This window comes from Telmatherina bonti, assembly GCF_933228915.1.
Source record: "Telmatherina bonti genome assembly, chromosome: 16".
Taxonomy (NCBI): domain Eukaryota; kingdom Metazoa; phylum Chordata; class Actinopteri; order Atheriniformes; family Telmatherinidae; genus Telmatherina; species Telmatherina bonti.
Window position 1 is genome coordinate 5,397,905 of NC_136614.1, and position 20,290 is coordinate 5,418,194.

Below are 20,290 nucleotides of genomic sequence, written 5' to 3' on the forward strand. Positions count from 1 at the left end.
CTGCTGTAAACATGTTTATTTCTGCTGTAAACGTGTTTATTCCTGCTGTAAACGTGTTTATTTCTGCTGTAAACGTGGTCATTTCTGCTGTAAACGTGTTTATTCCTGCTGTAAACATGTTTATTTCTGCAGTAAACGTGTTTATTCCTGCTGTAAACATGTTTATTTCTGCAATAAATGTGTTTATTTCTGTTGTAAACATGTCTATTTCGTCTGTAAACATGTTTCTTTTTGCTGTAAACTTGGTTATTCCTCCTGTAAACATGTTTATTTCTGCTGTAAACATGTTTATTTCTGCTGTAAACTTGGTTATTTCTGCTGTAAACATGTTTAGTTCTGCTGTAAACATGTCTATTTTGTCTGTAAACATGTTGCTTTCTGCTGTAAACATGTTTATTTCTGCCGTAAACATGTCTTTTTCTGCTGTAAACATGTTTCTGCTGTAAAGTTGGTGATTTCAGCTGTAAACGTGTTTCTTTCTGCTGTAAATGTGTTTATTATTGCTGTAAAAGTGTTTATTTCTGCTGTAAACATGTTCATTTGTGCTGTAAACTTGGTTATTTCTGCTGTAAACATGTTTATTTCTGCTGTAAACATGTCTATTTCTTCTGTAGACATGTTGTTTTCTGCTGTAAACATGTTTATTTCTGCCGTAAACATGTATTTTTCTGCTGTAAACATGTTTATTTCTGCTGTAAACTTGGTTATGTCTGCTGTAAATATATTTATTTCTGCTGTAAACTTTGTTATTTCTGCTGTAAACATGTTTATTTCTGCAATAAATGTGTTTATTTCTCTTGTAAACATGTCTATTTCGTCTGTAAACATGTTTCTTTTTGCTGTAAACTTGGTTATTCCTCCTGTAAACATGTTTATTTCTGCTGTAAACATGTTTATTTCTGCTGTAAACTTGGTTATTTCTGCTGTAAACATGTCTATTTCGTCTGTAACCATGTTTATTTCTGCTGTAAACTTGGTTATTTCTGCTGTAAACATGTTTAGTTCTACTGTAAACATGTCTATTTTGTCTGTAAACATGCTGCTTTCTGCTGTAAACGTATTTATTCCTGCTGTAAACGTGTTTATTTCTGCTGTAAACTTGGTTATTTCTGCTGTAAACGTGTTTATTCCTGCTGTAAACATGTTTATTTCTGCAGTAAACGTGTTTATTCCTGCTGTAAACATGTTTATTTCTGCAATAAATGTGTTTATTTCTGTTGTAAACATGTCTATTTCGTCTGTAAACATGTTTCTTTTTGCTGTAAACTTGGTTATTCCTCCTGTAAACATGTTTATTTCTGCTGTAAACATGTTTATTTCTGCTGTAAACTTGGTTATTTCTGCTGTAAACATGTTTAGTTCTGCTGTAAACATGTCTATTTTGTCTGTAAAGATGTTGCTTTCTGCTGTAAACATGTTTATTTCTGCCGTAAACATGTCTTTTTCTGCTGTAAACATGTTTCTGCTGTAAAGTTGGTGATTTCAGCTGTAAACGTGTTTCTTTCTGCTGTAAATGTGTTTATTATTGCTGTAAAAGTGTTTATTTCTGCTGTAAACATGTTCATTTGTGCTGTAAACTTGGTTATTTCTGCTGTAAACATGTTTATTTCTGCTGTAAACATGTCTATTTCTTCTGTAAACATGTTGTTTTCTGCTGTAAACATGTTTATTTCTGCCGTAAACATGTATTTTTCTGCTGTAAACATGTTTATTTCTGCTGTAAACTTGGTTATGTCTGCTGTAAATATATTTATTTCTGCTGTAAACTTTGTTATTTCTGCTGTAAACATGTTTATTTCTGCAATAAATGTGTTTATTTCTCTTGTAAACATGTCTATTTCGTCTGTAAACATGTTTCTTTTTGCTGTAAACTTGGTTATTCCTCCTGTAAACATGTTTATTTCTGCTGTAAACATGTTTATTTCTGCTGTAAACTTGGTTATTTCTGCTGTAAACATGGTTATTTCTGCTGTAAACATGTTTATTTCTACTGTAAACATGTTTATTTCTGCCGGAAACATGTATTTTTCTGCTGTAAACATGTTTATTTCTGCTGTAAACTTGGTTATTTCTGCTGTAAACATGTTTATTTCTGCAATAAATGTGTTTATTTCTCTTGTAAACATGTCTATTTCGTCTGTAAACATGTTTCTTTTTGCTGTAAACTTGGTTATTCCTCCTGTAAACATGTTTATTTCTGCTGTAAACATGTTTATTTCTGCTGTAAACTTGGTTATTTCTGCTGTAAACATGTCTATTTCGTCTGTAACCATGTTTATTTCTGCTGTAAACTTGGTTATTTCTGCTGTAAACATGTTTATTTCTGCTGTAAACATGTCTATTTTGTCTGTAAACATGCTGCTTTCTGCTGTAAACATGTTTATTTCTGCTGTAAACATGTTTATTTCTGCCGTAAACATGTATTTTTCTGCTGTAAACATGTTTATTTCTGCTGTAAACATGTCTATTTTGTCTGTAAATATATTTATTTCTGCTGTAAACTTTGTTATTTCTGCTGTAAACATGTTTATTTCTGCAATAAATGTGTTTATTTCTCTTGTAAACATGTCTATTTCGTCTGTAAACATGTTTCTTTTTGCTGTAAACTTGGTTATTCCTCCTGTAAACATGTTTATTTCTGCTGTAAACATGTTTATTTCTGCTGTAAACTTGGTTCTTTCTGCTGTAAACATGTTTATTTCTGCTGTAAACTTGGTTATTTCTGCTGTAAACATGTTTATTTATGCTGTGAACATGTATATTTCTGCTGTAAACTTTGTTATTTCTGCTGTAAACATGTTTAGTTCTGCTGTAAACATGTCTATTTTGTCTGTAAACATGTTGCTTTCTGCTGTAAACATGTTTATTTCTGCCGTAAACATGTTTATATCTGCTGTAAACATGTTTCTGCTGTAAACTTGGTGATTTCAGCTGTAAACGTGTTTCTTTCTGCTGTAAATGTGTTTATTATTGCTGTAAAAGTGTTTATTTCTGCTGTAAACATGTTTATTTCTGCTGTAAACTTGATTATTTCTGCTGTAAACATGTTTAGTTCTGCTGTAAACATGTCTATTTCGTCTGTGAACATGTTGCTTTCTGCTGTAAACATGTTTATTTCTGCTGTAAACATGTTTATTTCTGCTGTAAACTTGGTTATTTCTGCTGTAAACATGTTTATTTCTGCTGTAAACATGTCTATTTCGTCTGTAAACATGTTGCTTTCTGCTGTAAACATGTTCTTTCTGCTGTAAACATGTTTATTTCTGCTGTAAACGTGTTTATTCCTGCTGTAAACGTGTTTCTTTCTTCCGTAAACGTGGTCATTTCTGCTGTAAACGTGTTTATTCCTGCTGTAAACATGTTTATTTCTGCTGTAAACATGTTCTTTCTGCTGTAAACATGGTTATTTCTGCTGTAAACATGTTTATTTCTGCCGTAAACATGTATTTTTCTGCTGTAAACATGTTTCTGCTGTAAAGTTGGTGATTTCAGCTGTAAAAGTGTTTCTTTCTGCTGTAAACATGTCTATTTCTTCTGTAAACATGTTGTTTTCTGCTGTAAACATGTTTATTTCTGCTGTAAACTTGGTTATTTCTGCTGTAAATATATTTATTTCTGCTGTAAACTTGGTTATTCCTGCTGTAAACATGTCTATTTCGTCTGTAACCATGTTTATTTCTGCTGTAAACTTGGTTATTTCTGCTGTAAACATGTTTAGTTCTGCTGTAAACATGTCTATTTTGTCTGTAAACATGCTGCTTTCTGCTGTAAACATGTTTATTTCTGCTGTAAACATGTTTATTTCTGCCGTAAACATGTATTTTTCTGCTGTAAACATGTTTATTTCTGCTGTAAACTTGGTTATTTCTGCTGTAAATATATTTATTTCTGCTGTAAACTTTGTTATTTCTGCTGTAAACATGTTTATTTCTGCAATAAATGTGTTTATTTCTCTTGTAAACATGTCTCTTTCGTCTGTAAACATGTTTCTTTTTGCTGTAAACTTGGTTATTCCTCCTGTAAACATGTTTATTTCTGCTGTAAACATGTTTATTTCTGCTGTAAACTTGGTTATTTCTGCTGTAAACATGTTTATTTATGCTGTGAACATGTATATTTCTGCTGTAAACATGTTTATTTCTGCTGTAAACTTGGTTATTTCTGCTGTAAACATGTTTAGTTCTGCTGTAAACATGTCTATTTTGTCTGTAAACATGTTGCTTTCTGCTGTAAACATGTTTATTTCTGCCGTAAACATGTTTATATCTACTGTAAACATGTTTCTGCTGTAAACTTGGTGATTTCAGCTGTAAACGTGTTTCTTTCTGCTGTAAACTTGGTTATTTCTGCTGTAAACATGTTTATTTATGCTGTGAACATGTATATTTCTGCTGTAAACTTTGTTATTTCTGCTGTAAACATGTTTAGTTCTGCTGTAAACATGTCTATTTTGTCTGTAAACATGTTGCTTTCTGCTGTAAACATGTTTATTTCTGCCGTAAACATGTTTATATCTGCTGTAAACATGTTTCTGCTGTAAACTTGGTGATTTCAGCTGTAAACGTGTTTCTTTCTGCTGTAAATGTGTTTATTATTGCTGTAAAAGTGTTTATTTCTGCTGTAAACATGTTTATTTCTGCTGTAAACTTGATTATTTCTGCTGTAAACATGTTTAGTTCTGCTGTAAACATGTCTATTTCGTCTGTGAACATGTTGCTTTCTGCTGTAAACATGTTTATTTCTGCTGTAAACATGTTTATTTCTGCTGTAAACTTGGTTATTTCTGCTGTAAACATGTTTATTTCTGCTGTAAACATGTCTATTTCGTCTGTAAACATGTTGCTTTCTGCTGTAAACATGTTCATTTCAGCTGTAAACATGTTGCTGTCTGCTGTAAACATGTTCTTTCTGCTGTAAACATGTTTATTTCTGCTGTAAACGTGTTTATTCCTGCTGTAAACGTGTTTCTTTCTTCCGTAAACGTGGTCATTTCTGCTGTAAACGTGTTTATTCCTGCTGTAAACATGTTTATTTCTGCTGTAAACATGTTCTTTCTGCTGTAAACATGTTTATTTCTGCTGTAAACATGTATTTTTCTGCTGTAAACATGTTTATTTCTGCTGTAAACATGTTTATTTCTGCAATAAATGTGTTTATTTCTCTTGTAAACATGTCTATTTCGTCTGTAAACATGTTTCTTTTTGCTGTAAACTTGGTTATTCCTCCTGTAAACATGTTTATTTCTGCTGTAAACATGTTTATTTCTGCTGTAAACTTGGTTATTTCTGCTGTAAACATGTCTATTTCGTCTGTAACCATGTTTATTTCTGCTGTAAACTTGGTTATTTCTGCTGTAAACATGTTTAGTTCTGCTGTAAACATGTCTATTTTGTCTGTAAACATGCTGCTTTCTGCTGTAAACATGTCTATTTCGTCTGTAACCATGTTTATTTCTGCTGTAAACTTGGTTATTTCTGCTGTAAACATGTTTAGTTCTGCTGTAAACATGTCTATTTTGTCTGTAAACATGCTGCTTTCTGCTGTAAACATGTTTATTTCTGCTGTAAACATGTTTATTTCTGCCGTAAACATGTCTTTTTCTGCTGTAAACATGTTTATTTCTGCTGTAAACTTGGTTATTTCTGCTGTAAATATATTTATTTCTGCTGTAAACTTTGTTATTTCTGCTGTAAACATGTTTATTTCTGCAATAAATGTGTTTATTTCTCTTGTAAACATGTCTATTTCGTCTGTAAACATGTTTCTTTTTGCTGTAAACTTGGTTATTCCTCCTGTAAACATGTTTATTTCTGCTGTAAACATGTTTATTTCTGCTGTAAACTTGGTTCTTTCTGCTGTAAACATGTTTATTTCTGCTGTAAACTTGGTTATTTCTGCTGTAAACATGTTTATTTATGCTGTGAACATGTATATTTCTGCTGTAAACTTTGTTATTTCTGCTGTAAACATGTTTAGTTCTGCTGTAAACATGTCTATTTTGTCTGTAAACATGTTGCTTTCTGCTGTAAACATGTTTATTTCTGCCGTAAACATGTTTATATCTGCTGTAAACATGTTTCTGCTGTAAACTTGGTGATTTCAGCTGTAAACGTGTTTCTTTCTGCTGTAAATGTGTTTATTATTGCTGTAAAAGTGTTTATTTCTGCTGTAAACATGTTTATTTCTGCTGTAAACTTGATTATTTCTGCTGTAAACATGTTTAGTTCTGCTGTAAACATGTCTATTTCGTCTGTGAACATGTTGCTTTCTGCTGTAAACATGTTTATTTCTGCTGTAAACATGTTTATTTCTGCTGTAAACTTGGTTATTTCTGCTGTAAACATGTTTATTTCTGCTGTAAACATGTCTATTTCGTCTGTAAACATGTTGCTTTCTGCTGTAAACATGTTCATTTCAGCTGTAAACATGTTGCTGTCTGCTGTAAACATGTTCTTTCTGCTGTAAACATGTTTATTTCTGCTGTAAACGTGTTTATTCCTGCTGTAAACGTGTTTCTTTCTTCCGTAAACGTGGTCATTTCTGCTGTAAACGTGTTTATTCCTGCTGTAAACATGTTTATTTCTGCTGTAAACATGTTCTTTCTGCTGTAAACATGTTTATTTCTGCTGTAAACATGTTTATTTCTGCCGTAAACATGTATTTTTCTGCTGTAAACATGTTTCTGCTGTAAAGTTGGTGATTTCAGCTGTAAACGTGTTTCTTTCTGCTGTAAATGTGTTTATTATTGCTGTAAAAGTGTTAATTTCTGCTGTAAACATGTTCATTTGTGCTGTAAACTTGGTTATTTCTGCTGTAAACATGTTTATTTCTGCTGTAAACATGTCTATTTCTTCTGTAAACATGTTGTTTTCTGCTGTAAACATGTTTATTTCTGCCGTAAACATGTATTTTTCTGCTGTAAACATGTTTATTTCTGCTGTAAACTTGGTTATTTCTGCTGTAAATATATTTATTTCTGCTGTAAACATGTTTATTTCTGCAATAAATGTGTTTTTTTCTCTTGTAAACATGTCTATTTCGTCTGTAAACATGTTTCTCTTTGCTGTAAACTTGGTTATTCCTGCTGTAAACATGTCTATTTCGTCTGTAACCATGTTTATTTCTGCTGTAAACTTGGTTATTTCTGCTGTAAACATGTTTAGTTCTGCTGTAAACATGTCTATTTTGTCTGTAAACATGCTGCTTTCTGCTGTAAACATGTTTATTTCTGCTGTAAACATGTTTATTTCTGCCGTAAACATGTATTTTTCTGCTGTAAACATGTTTATTTCTGCTGTAAACTTGGTTATTTCTGCTGTAAATATATTTATTTCTGCTGTAAACTTTGTTATTTCTGCTGTAAACATGTTTATTTCTGCAATAAATGTGTTTATTTCTCTTGTAAACATGTCTCTTTCGTCTGTAAACATGTTTCTTTTTGCTGTAAACTTGGTTATTCCTCCTGTAAACATGTTTATTTCTGCTGTAAACATGTTTATTTCTGCTGTAAACATGTTTATTTCTGCTGTAAACTTGGTTATTTCTGCTGTAAACATGTTTATTTATGCTGTGAACATGTATATTTCTGCTGTAAACATGTTTATTTCTGCTGTAAACTTGGTTATTTCTGCTGTAAACATGTTTAGTTCTGCTGTAAACATGTCTATTTTGTCTGTAAACATGTTGCTTTCTGCTGTAAACATGTTTATTTCTGCCGTAAACATGTTTATATCTACTGTAAACATGTTTCTGCTGTAAACTTGGTGATTTCAGCTGTAAACGTGTTTCTTTCTGCTGTAAATGTGTTTATTATTGCTGTAAAAGTGTTTATTTCTGCTGTAAACATGTTTATTTCTGCTGTAAACATGTTTAGTTCTGCTGTAAACATGTCTATTTCGTCTGTGAACATGTTGCTTTCTGCTGTAAACATGTTTATTTCTGCTGTAAACATGTTTATTTCTGCTGTAAACTTGGTTATTTCTGCTGTAAACTTGGTTATTTCTGCTGTAAACATGTTTATTTCTGCTGTAAACATGTCTATTTCGTCTGTAAACATGTTGCTTTCTGCTGTAAACATGTTCATTTCAGCTGTAAACATGTTGCTGTCTGCTGTAAACATGTTCTTTCTGCTGTAAACATGTTTATTTCTGCTGTAAACGTGTTTATTCCTGCTGTAAACGTGTTTCTTTCTTCCGTAAACGTGGTCATTTCTGCTGTAAACATGTTTATTTCTGCAGTAAACGTGTTTATTCCTGCTGTAAACATATTTATTTCTGCAATAAATGTGTTTATTTCTGTTGTAAACATGTCTATTTCGTCTGTAAACATGTTTCTTTTTGCTTTAAACTTGGTTATTCCTCCTGTAAACATGTTTATTTCTGCTGTAAACATGTTTATTTCTGCTGTAAACTTGGTTATTTCTGCTGTAAACATGTTTATTTCTGCTGTAAACTTGGTTATTTCTGCTGTAAACATGTTTATTTATGCTGTGAACATGTTTATTTCTGCTGTAAACGTGTTTATTCCTGCTGTAAACATATTTATTTCTGCAATAAATGTGTTTATTTCTGTTGTAAACATGTCTATTTCGTCTGTAAACATGTTTCTTTTTGCTTTAAACTTGGTTATTCCTCCTGTAAACATGTTTATTTCTGCTGTAAACATGTTTATTTCTGCTGTAAACTTGGTTATTTCTGCTGTAAACATGTTTATTTCTGCTGTAAACTTGGTTATTTCTGCTGTAAACATGTTTATTTATGCTGTAAACATGTTTATTTCTGCTGTAAACATGTTTATTTATGCTGTGAACATGTTTATTTCTGCTGTAAACTTGGTTATTTCTGCTGTAAACATGTTTATTTCTGCTGTAAACATGTTTATTTCTGCCGTAAACATGTCTTTTTCTGCTGTAAACATGTTTATTTCTGCCGTAAACATGTCTTTTTCTGCTGTAAACATGTTTATTTGTGCTGTAAATGTGGTTATTTCTGCTGTAAACATGTTTATTTCTGCTGTAAACATGTCTATTTCTTCTGTAAACATGTTGTTTTCTGCTGTAAACATGTTTATTTCTGCTGTAAACATGTTTATTTCTGCTGTAAACTTGGTTATTTCTGCTGTAAACATGTTTATTTCTGCTGTAAACTTGGTTATTTCTGCTGTAAACATGTTTAGTTCTGCTGTAAACATGTCTATTTGTCTGTAAACATGTTTATTTCTGCCGTAAACATGTTTCTGCTGTAAACTTGGTGATTTCAGCTGTAAACGTGTTTCTTTCTGCTGTAAATGTGTTTATTATTGCTGTAAAAGTGTTTATTTCTGCTGTAAACATGTTTATTTCTGCTGTAAACTTGGTTATTTCTGCTGTAAACATGTTTAATTCTGCTGTAAACATGTCTATTTCGTCTGTAAACATGCTGCTTTCTGCTGTAAACATGTTTATTTCTGCTGTAAACATGTTTATTTCTGCCGTAAACATGTTGCTTTCTGCTGTAAACTTGATTATTTCTGCTGTAAACATGTTTAGTTCTGCTGTAAACATGTTTATTTCTGCTGTAAACTTGGTTATTTCTGCTGTAAACATGTTTATTTATGCTGTGAACATGTATATTTCTGCTGTAAACATGTTTATTTCTGCTGTAAACTTGGTTATTTCTGCTGTAAACATGTTTAGTTCTGCTGTAAACATGTCTATTTTGTCTGTAAACATGTTGCTTTCTGCTGTAAACATGTTTATTTCTGCCGTAAACATGTTTATATCTACTGTAAACATGTTTCTGCTGTAAACTTGGTGATTTCATCTGTAAACGTGTTTCTTTCTGCTGTAAATGTGTTTATTATTGCTGTAAAAGTGTTTATTTCGGCTGTAAACATGTTTATTTCTGCTGTAAACTTGATTATTTCTGCTGTAAACATGTTTAGTTCTGCTGTAAACATGTCTATTTCGTCTGTGAACATGTTTATTTCTGCTGTAAACATGTTTATTTCTGCTGTAAACTTGGTTATTTCTGCTGTAAACTTGGTTATTTCTGCTGTAAACATGTTTATTTCTGCTGTAAACATGTCTATTTCGCCTGTAAACATGTTGCTTTCTGCTGTAAACATGTTCATTTCAGCTGTAAACATGTTGCTGTCTGCTGTAAACATGTTCTTTCTGCTGTAAACATGTTTATTTCTGCTGTAAACGTGTTTATTCCTGCTGTAAACGTGTTTCTTTCTTCCGTAAACGTGGTCATTTCTGCTGTAAACATGTTTATTTCTGCAGTAAACGTGTTTATTCCTGCTGTAAACATATTTATTTCTGCAATAAATGTGTTTATTTCTGTTGTAAACATGTCTATTTCGTCTGTAAACATGTTTCTTTTTGCTTTAAACTTGGTTATTCCTCCTGTAAACATGTTTATTTCTGCTGTAAACATGTTTATTTCTGCTGTAAACTTGGTTATTTCTGCTGTAAACATGTTTATTTCTGCTGTAAACTTGGTTATTTCTGCTGTAAACATGTTTATTTATGCTGTGAACATGTTTATTTCTGCTGTAAACTTGGTTATTTCTGCTGTAAACATGTTTATTTCTGCTGTAAACTTGGTTATTTCTGCTGTAAACATGTTTATTTATGCTGTGAACATGTTTATTTCTGCTGTAAACTTGGTTATTTCTGCTGTAAACATGTTTATTTCTGCTGTAAACATGTTTATTTCTGCCGTAAACATGTCTTTTTCTGCTGTAAACATGTTTATTTCTGCCGTAAACATGTCTTTTTCTGCTGTAAACATGTTTATTTGTGCTGTAAATGTGGTTATTTCTGCTGTAAACATGTTTATTTCTGCTGTAAACATGTCTATTTCTTCTGTAAACATGTTGTTTTCTGCTGTAAACATGTTTATTTCTGCTGTAAACATGTTTATTTCTGCTGTAAACTTGGTTATTTCTGCTGTAAACATGTTTATTTCTGCTGTAAACTTGGTTATTTCTGCTGTAAACATGTTTAGTTCTGCTGTAAACATGTCTATTTGTCTGTAAACATGTTTATTTCTGCCGTAAACATGTTTCTGCTGTAAACTTGGTGATTTCAGCTGTAAACGTGTTTCTTTCTGCTGTAAATGTGTTTATTATTGCTGTAAAAGTGTTTATTTCTGCTGTAAACATGTTTATTTCTGCTGTAAACTTGGTTATTTCTGCTGTAAACATGTTTAATTCTGCTGTAAACATGTCTATTTCGTCTGTAAACATGCTGCTTTCTGCTGTAAACATGTTTATTTCTGCTGTAAACATGTTTATTTCTGCCGTAAACATGTTGCTTTCTGCTGTAAACTTGATTATTTCTGCTGTAAACATGTTTATTTCTGCCGTAAACATGTCTTTTTCTGCTGTAAACATGTTTATTTGTGCTGTAAATGTGGTTATTTCTGCTGTAAACATGTTTATTTCTGCTGTAAACATGTCTATTTCTTCTGTAAACATGTTGTTTTCTGCTGTAAACATGTTTATTTCTGCTGTAAACATGTTTATTTCTGCTGTAAACTTGGTTATTTCTGCTGTAAACATGTTTATTTCTGCTGTAAACTTGGTTATTTCTGCTGTAAACATGTTTAGTTCTGCTGTAAACATGTCTATTTGTCTGTAAACATGTTTATTTCTGCCGTAAACATGTTTCTGCTGTAAACTTGGTGATTTCAGCTGTAAACGTGTTTCTTTCTGCTGTAAATGTGTTTATTATTGCTGTAAAAGTGTTTATTTCTGCTGTAAACATGTTTATTTCTGCTGTAAACTTGGTTATTTCTGCTGTAAACATGTTTAATTCTGCTGTAAACATGTCTATTTCGTCTGTAAACATGCTGCTTTCTGCTGTAAACATGTTTATTTCTGCTGTAAACATGTTTATTTCTGCCGTAAACATGTTGCTTTCTGCTGTAAACTTGATTATTTCTGCTGTAAACATGTTTAGTTCTGCTGTAAACATGTTTATTTCTGCTGTAAACTTGGTTATTTCTGCTGTAAACATGTTTATTTATGCTGTGAACATGTATATTTCTGCTGTAAACATGTTTATTTCTGCTGTAAACTTGGTTATTTCTGCTGTAAACATGTTTAGTTCTGCTGTAAACATGTCTATTTTGTCTGTAAACATGTTGCTTTCTGCTGTAAACATGTTTATTTCTGCCGTAAACATGTTTATATCTACTGTAAACATGTTTCTGCTGTAAACTTGGTGATTTCAGCTGTAAACGTGTTTCTTTCTGCTGTAAATGTGTTTATTATTGCTGTAAAAGTGTTTATTTCTGCTGTAAACATGTTTATTTCTGCTGTAAACTTGATTATTTCTGCTGTAAACATGTTTAGTTCTGCTGTAAACATGTCTATTTCGTCTGTGAACATGTTGCTTTCTGCTGTAAACATGTTTATTTCTGCTGTAAACATGTTTATTTCTGCTGTAAACTTGGTTATTTCTGCTGTAAACTTGGTTATTTCTGCTGTAAACATGTTTATTTCTGCTGTAAACATGTCTATTTCGTCTGTAAACATGTTGCTTTCTGCTGTAAACATGTTCATTTCAGCTGTAAACATGTTGCTGTCTGCTGTAAACATGTTCTTTCTGCTGTAAACATGTTTATTTCTGCTGTAAACGTGTTTATTCCTGCTGTAAACGTGTTTCTTTCTTCCGTAAACGTGGTCATTTCTGCTGTAAACATGTTTATTTCTGCAGTAAACGTGTTTATTCCTGCTGTAAACATATTTATTTCTGCAATAAATGTGTTTATTTCTGTTGTAAACATGTCTATTTCGTCTGTAAACATGTTTCTTTTTGCTTTAAACTTGGTTATTCCTCCTGTAAACATGTTTATTTCTGCTGTAAACATGTTTATTTCTGCTGTAAACTTGGTTATTTCTGCTGTAAACATGTTTATTTCTGCTGTAAACTTGGTTATTTCTGCTGTAAACATGTTTATTTATGCTGTGAACATGTTTATTTCTGCTGTAAACTTGGTTATTTCTGCTGTAAACATGTTTATTTCTGCTGTAAACATGTTTATTTCTGCCGTAAACATGTCTTTTTCTGCTGTAAACATGTTTATTTCTGCCGTAAACATGTCTTTTTCTGCTGTAAACATGTTTATTTGTGCTGTAAATGTGGTTATTTCTGCTGTAAACATGTTTATTTCTGCTGTAAACATGTCTATTTCTTCTGTAAACATGTTGTTTTCTGCTGTAAACATGTTTATTTCTGCTGTAAACATGTTTATTTCTGCTGTAAACTTGGTTATTTCTGCTGTAAACATGTTTATTTCTGCTGTAAACTTGGTTATTTCTGCTGTAAACATGTTTAGTTCTGCTGTAAACATGTCTATTTGTCTGTAAACATGTTTATTTCTGCCGTAAACATGTTTCTGCTGTAAACTTGGTGATTTCAGCTGTAAACGTGTTTCTTTCTGCTGTAAATGTGTTTATTATTGCTGTAAAAGTGTTTATTTCTGCTGTAAACATGTTTATTTCTGCTGTAAACTTGGTTATTTCTGCTGTAAACATGTTTAGTTCTGCTGTAAACATGTCTATTTCGTCTGTGAACATGTTGCTTTCTGCTGTAAACATGTTTATTTCTGCTGTAAACATGTTTATTTCTGCTGTAAACTTGGTTATTTCTGCTGTAAACTTGGTTATTTCTGCTGTAAACATGTTTATTTCTGCTGTAAACATGTCTATTTCGTCTGTAAACATGTTGCTTTCTGCTGTAAACATGTTCATTTCAGCTGTAAACATGTTGCTGTCTGCTGTAAACATGTTCTTTCTGCTGTAAACATGTTTATTTCTGCTGTAAACGTGTTTATTCCTGCTGTAAACGTGTTTCTTTCTTCCGTAAACGTGGTCATTTCTGCTGTAAACATGTTTATTTCTGCAGTAAACGTGTTTATTCCTGCTGTAAACATATTTATTTCTGCAATAAATGTGTTTATTTCTGTTGTAAACATGTCTATTTCGTCTGTAAACATGTTTCTTTTTGCTTTAAACTTGGTTATTCCTCCTGTAAACATGTTTATTTCTGCTGTAAACATGTTTATTTCTGCTGTAAACTTGGTTATTTCTGCTGTAAACATGTTTATTTCTGCTGTAAACTTGGTTATTTCTGCTGTAAACATGTTTATTTATGCTGTGAACATGTTTATTTCTGCTGTAAACTTGGTTATTTCTGCTGTAAACATGTTTATTTCTGCTGTAAACATGTTTATTTCTGCCGTAAACATGTCTTTTTCTGCTGTAAACATGTTTATTTCTGCCGTAAACATGTCTTTTTCTGCTGTAAACATGTTTATTTGTGCTGTAAATGTGGTTATTTCTGCTGTAAACATGTTTATTTCTGCTGTAAACATGTCTATTTCTTCTGTAAACATGTTGTTTTCTGCTGTAAACATGTTTATTTCTGCTGTAAACATGTTTATTTCTGCTGTAAACTTGGTTATTTCTGCTGTAAACATGTTTATTTCTGCTGTAAACTTGGTTATTTCTGCTGTAAACATGTTTAGTTCTGCTGTAAACATGTCTATTTGTCTGTAAACATGTTTATTTCTGCCGTAAACATGTTTCTGCTGTAAACTTGGTGATTTCAGCTGTAAACGTGTTTCTTTCTGCTGTAAATGTGTTTATTATTGCTGTAAAAGTGTTTATTTCTGCTGTAAACATGTTTATTTCTGCTGTAAACTTGGTTATTTCTGCTGTAAACATGTTTAATTCTGCTGTAAACATGTCTATTTCGTCTGTAAACATGCTGCTTTCTGCTGTAAACATGTTTATTTCTGCTGTAAACATGTTTATTTCTGCCGTAAACATGTTGCTTTCTGCTGTAAACATAGTTATTTCTGCTGTAAACTTGGTTATTTCTGCTGTAAACGTTTATTTCTGCTGTAAACATGTCTATTTCTTCTGTAAACATGTTGCTTTCTGCTGTAAACATGTTCATTTCTGCTGTAAACATGTTGCTTTCTGCTGTAAACGTGTTTATTCCTGCTGTAAACGTGTTTATTTCTGCTGTAAACGTGGTCATTTCTGCTGTAAACGTGTTTATTTCTGCTGTAAACATGTTTATTCCTGCAGTAAACGTGTTTATTTCTGCTGTAAACATGTTTATTTCTGCAGTAAACGTGTTTATTCCTGCTGTAAACATGTTTATTTCGTCTGTAAACATGTTCTTTCTGCTGTAAACGTGTTTATTTCTGCTGTAAACGTGTTTATTCCTGCTGTAAACGTGTTTATTTCTGCTGTAAACATGTTTATTCCTGCTGTGAAGTTGGTCTTTTTAACATAGGAGTCTGTGGAGATTCGCTGTGTTTTGGAGACCCTAGTGGATGAAGGGGGAACTGCAGGTTTTGGCTTCACTTTTAACTGCCATAGGTTTGCTGCTTGATCCTACCTAAGTTCCTCCAGAACCACCGTATTGTCATACGGACCCACAAGGAGCTCCCCCAGGTCCACGTCGTTCCCTGTGGGGTGAAAGGTCACTTTGTAGCCCCTGACATCTCCTGGTGCCGGGTCCCAGGAGACCCTGAAACTGTTCCTGGTGGGCTCAGAGGTCTGCAGGTTCCTGGGAGGCTTGTAGGGTGAGACTGAAAGAGAGGGAAGGCAGCAGGAAGTTCAGGACAGAATCATCTAGAACCTGATTGGTTAAAAGAAGAGCCGCCACATTCAGGCTTCATTAGTCCATAATACAATTCCTGGAAGTCTGAGTCGGTGGTGGAACCCCAGTCCGGAGTCATTGGTGATTGGTTCACGGTCTCCTTACTAATAATCTAAATAAAAAGCAGCAAGTCGGGTCCAACTTTGGCTCATTAACTGGATTAAAACCAGCAAGTTTCTTCTTTTGACACTGTGATCATAAATGAGATCATGTATGAAGTCAAAATATCCTGCGGTCATTGGAGGGGTCATGAAGCAGCACAACGAGTCACTTTTTCACTTTTTCTTCTTCTTTGCTCTTTTACATGTTTAAACCAATCAAATATGAACTTGACTGATTTATAGATCATTTACAGAACTGGTTCTGGTTGTTTACACCTTTGTGGATCAATCAGACCTCAGAAGAACTGAACCCACTGGGACCAGGTCTAGATGATTAAACGATCATGTTTAAAGACGATATGGATTCATTTTACTGCAGAACTGAACAAACTCCTGATGCAGGACACTTATTTAACATCATCTAATCCTGACGTTACAGTAAACCTAAAAGCAGATTGTGTTGTCATGGAAACTGGTTTACAACAAAGGAGGATGCTGTATTTTATTATTTGCATCCAATTGGCCAACAATAAACATATAATTCCATATTTATACAAATATAATTAAAGTTTACCTCAGTGATAAACAGTACAACTGATTCATAAAAGCCAAAAATTATTGACAAGTTATGAATTAATAACATACCCAGGAATTAAGTAGCTTTCCCTTATTATGTAATTTTTGTCAAACTGGTGAATAATTTGGCATCAAAGTGGGAAAATGTGGCTTTAAAACCATATTTTTAGTGTCTGTCATCACAGAGCCTCTACCATGATGTTGAATAAAGGATTATTGAACAGCAGATTCATGATGATCTGGGCTTATCTCTACCTCTGATGCCAGCAGCTTTATCTGAACCCCACCTAACCTCCACCAGGGACCACATGCTGATGACAGCTTTACAGGTCTTTTTAAGATGGACGTGTCTCTGAGGGTTGAATTATGGACCAACGTACGTGTCGTTCCTACTCCTTGCCTTGCTTTTCCTTCCCCGCGCTTGTAGATGGGCAGGACGGTGATGTTGTAGGTGGTCATGGGGTGCAGGCGCTTCATGATGGTGGAGGTGAGTGTCCCCGCCATCTTCATGACCACCTCTTTGTCCCCACCGAGGGGGACGTACTTGAGCCGGTAGTTAAGGACCTTCCCAGGTGCAGCGGTCCAGGTGACTTTCATGGTCCGCTCTGTCTCGTTCGACACCGACAGTTTCAGAGCAGCAGCTGAAGCTGGAAGAAGAAGGTGATGAGTTAAATAAGGAAACTCACTGCAAATTGAGCTGTCTAATAACTTCCCATTGGATGTATGTCCATCAGCCCACATACATGACCAGTTCATTTCAGATAAAAATGGCATGGTGTTTACAGAAGGAGGACTGGATGGAAATGTTTTTACTTAAAGAGAAAAAAAATCTCCATCCTTGATAGAAAACAATGGCAAAATGCAGTTTTATAAGAAATTACAAAGAAATGAAGGTGAAGAGCTTCTGAAAAGGAGCGGCGAATCCTCCAGAGCGAATGGAAAACCACGAAATTATGTTACCGGCCTACCAGGTTGACTGGTTAACTACCTATCTGCCTAAATGGCTACCTGCCCACCTGGCTATCTAGCTAACTGGTTAATTGTCATTAGCCAGGTAGATAGTTAACCAGTTAGCTAGATAGCTAGGTGGGAAGGCAGCCAGTTAGCCAGGTGGGTCATTAGCTAGGTAGATAATTAACCAGTTAGCTAGATAGCCAGGTGGGCAGGTAGCCATTTAGGCAGATAGGTAGTTAACCAGTCAACCTGGTAGGCCGGTAACATAATTTCGTGGTTTTCCATTTGCTCTGGCTACCTCCCCACCTAGCTATCTGGCTAACTGGGTAACTATCTACCTGGCTAACTGGGTGCCTGCCTACATGGCTAACTGGCTACCTACCCACCTGGCTAACTGTCTAATTGGTTAACTATCTACCTGCCTAACTGGCTACCTCCCTACATAGCTAACTGGTTAACTAGCTACCTGGCTAACTGGCTACCTACCCACCTAACTATCTGGATAACTGGTTAACTGCCCATCTGGCTACCTGGCTAACTGCCCATCTGGCTAACAGGTTAACTGTCTACCTGGCTAACTGACTGCCTGCCCACCTGCCTATCTGGCTAACTGGTTAACTATCTACCTAACTAGCTGGCCGCCTGCCCACCTAGCTATCTGGCTAACTGGTTAACTATCTACCTAACTAACTGGCCGCCTGCCCACCTGCCGATCTGGCTAACAGGTTAACTATCTACCTAACTAACTGGCCGCCTGCCCACCTAGCTATCTGGCTAACTGGTTAACTATCTACCTAACTAACTGGCCGCCTGCCCACCTACCGATCTGGCTAACAGGTTAACTATCTACCTAACTAACTGGCCGCCTGCCCACCTAGCTATCTGGCTAACTGGTTAACTATCTACCTAACTAACTGGCCGCCTGCCCACCTACCGATCTGGCTAACAGGTTAACTATCTACCTAACTAACTGGCCGCCTGCCCACCTAGCTATCTGGCTAACTGGTTAACTATCTACCTAACTAACTGGCCGCCTGCCCACCTACCTATCTGGCTAACTGGTTAACTATCTACCTTGCTAACTGGCTACCTGCCCATGTGGATAGCTGGTTAACTATCTACCTGGTTAACTGGCTATCTGCCCACCTGCCTATCTGGCTAACTGGTTCACCATATACCTGGCTAACTGGCTACCTGTCCATGTGGATAGCTGGTTAACTATCTACCTGGCTAACTGGCTACCTGCCCACGTGGATAGCTGGTTAACTATCTACCTGGCTAACCGGCTACCTGCCCACCTGCCTATCTGGCTAACTGGTTAACCATCTACCTGGCTAACTGGCTACCTGCCCATGTGGATAGCTGGTTAACTATCTACCTGGTTAACTGGCTATCTGCCCACCTGCCTATCTGGTTAACTGGTTAACCATCTACCTAGCTAACTGGTTACCTGGCCACCTTCTAACAATAATAATGGATGAGATTCATATCGTGCCTAATTGCAGATGACACTCAAAGTGCCAACATTTCCATCATTTATCCACTCCACATTCTTACTTGGTGATGATAAGCTACATGTGTAGCAGACTGATGGAAACATGGCAGCCTGTGAGCGACTAATCCACCATCATGCACCACGTTGACACTGGGGGCAAGGAGGGTGAAGTGTCTTGGCCAACATGACACGACAACAGATGGCTGGGTTAGTGGGATTTGAACTGCCAACCTTCCTCTCATTGGCTGACCCACTCTATCACCTGAGCCACTGCTGATGCTCAGTGTGACAATTTTTCATGTTAACCATCTCCACCTCAAATGTCCAGCCAATCATATGTCAGAGCCCCATGAGAGCAGAGAACGAACTGCAGGAACTCTGCAACCAGAGGAAGAAATGACATCTTCATGTTTTTGATGGATGCATGTACAAAGGCGACACCGTAGCCGACTTTACTCATGTTGGAATCCAGTTGAATCCTGAATTTACTCAAGTCAAACCAAATAAAATAAAACTTCTGGATCTGATTGGGTGTGAAGTCGCTCCTTTTGATCCATTCCTCAGGATCTTATCAATCTATTGATCACGATAGATGGTTTATTTAGTGTGTATCTGTTTTGCAGGTTCAGTGTTTCTCACCTTCTGTGGTTTCCTCTCCGGTAAGCGGCTCACTGTCTTTGTAGCCGTAGGCGGCGACTACGGAGACCTGGTAACGCGTCTCTGGACTCAGTCCTTCCAGCACGGTATCTGTTATGTCCCCTGGCACCATTTTCCCTCCAGACTCCTCAGAAAACAGTGACTTCCAGCGAACTCGATACTCATTGACATTCCCGGGCGCCGACGTCCAGGACGCCACGAAGCTGGTGTCGGTTACGTCGCTGGTGACCAGGTTTTTAGGAGGACCCGCCTCTGGAAACAAATGTTTGGATTAATAAGACATACAGAAGACATACTCATTATATTCAGCAATAAAAAGCTCAGATTAATCATCTATTGGAGGACAGGAGGCCCCGACACAGCTGATCTGCATGTTTTCCAGCAGCTAAGCTAGCACATGCTAAGCTTCTCGGCTTCTGTTTGTGGGGAAAAAAGCGTATTTCTCTCCTACAACTACTGCAGAAGTCTGCGGCACGGGTTCTGATGAGGACCAGAGGGCAGGACCACGTTCCACCGCTTTTCCAACGGCTCCCTCTGCGTTCACCATGGACTTTCAGCTTCTTTTAGGTGCTTAGAATGGTCTTCTGATGTGTAGGACCTGCTTTTAGACCATAAGACACTGTGGACCCAGAGGTCCTCTGGACCCGGATGTCCTCTGGAACCGGGCTTTTAGCTGCTCCCAGAGTCAGAAACAAACCTCCCGCTCCACACTGCGGTCCTGGACTGTGGACCATCCAGCCAGAGAACCGCAGGGCTGCAGAGACCATTGATGCTTTCCAGAAGAGGCTGAAGACCCGCCGGTTCAGCTGAGCTTCCAGCCAAGCTCAGATGTATTTTATC

At 35.5% G+C, this 20,290-nt stretch overlaps 1 protein-coding gene across 2 annotated transcripts in view; it reads right to left on the minus strand.

The window, feature by feature from the left end:
- The window catches only part of col12a1b (collagen, type XII, alpha 1b), a 438,574-nt gene that overhangs the window by 304,523 nt on the left and 113,761 nt on the right, over positions 1-20,290 (minus strand). For both annotated transcript variants that reach the window (XM_079255552.1, XM_079255551.1), the window contains exons 13-15: positions 19,433-19,702; positions 16,725-16,991; positions 15,404-15,596 (exon numbers count right to left, since the gene is read on the minus strand). In XM_079255552.1, coding sequence (XP_079111678.1) covers positions 15,404-15,596; positions 16,725-16,991; positions 19,433-19,702 — 730 coding nt within the window. The remainder of the gene's footprint in view (positions 1-15,403; positions 15,597-16,724; positions 16,992-19,432; positions 19,703-20,290) is intronic.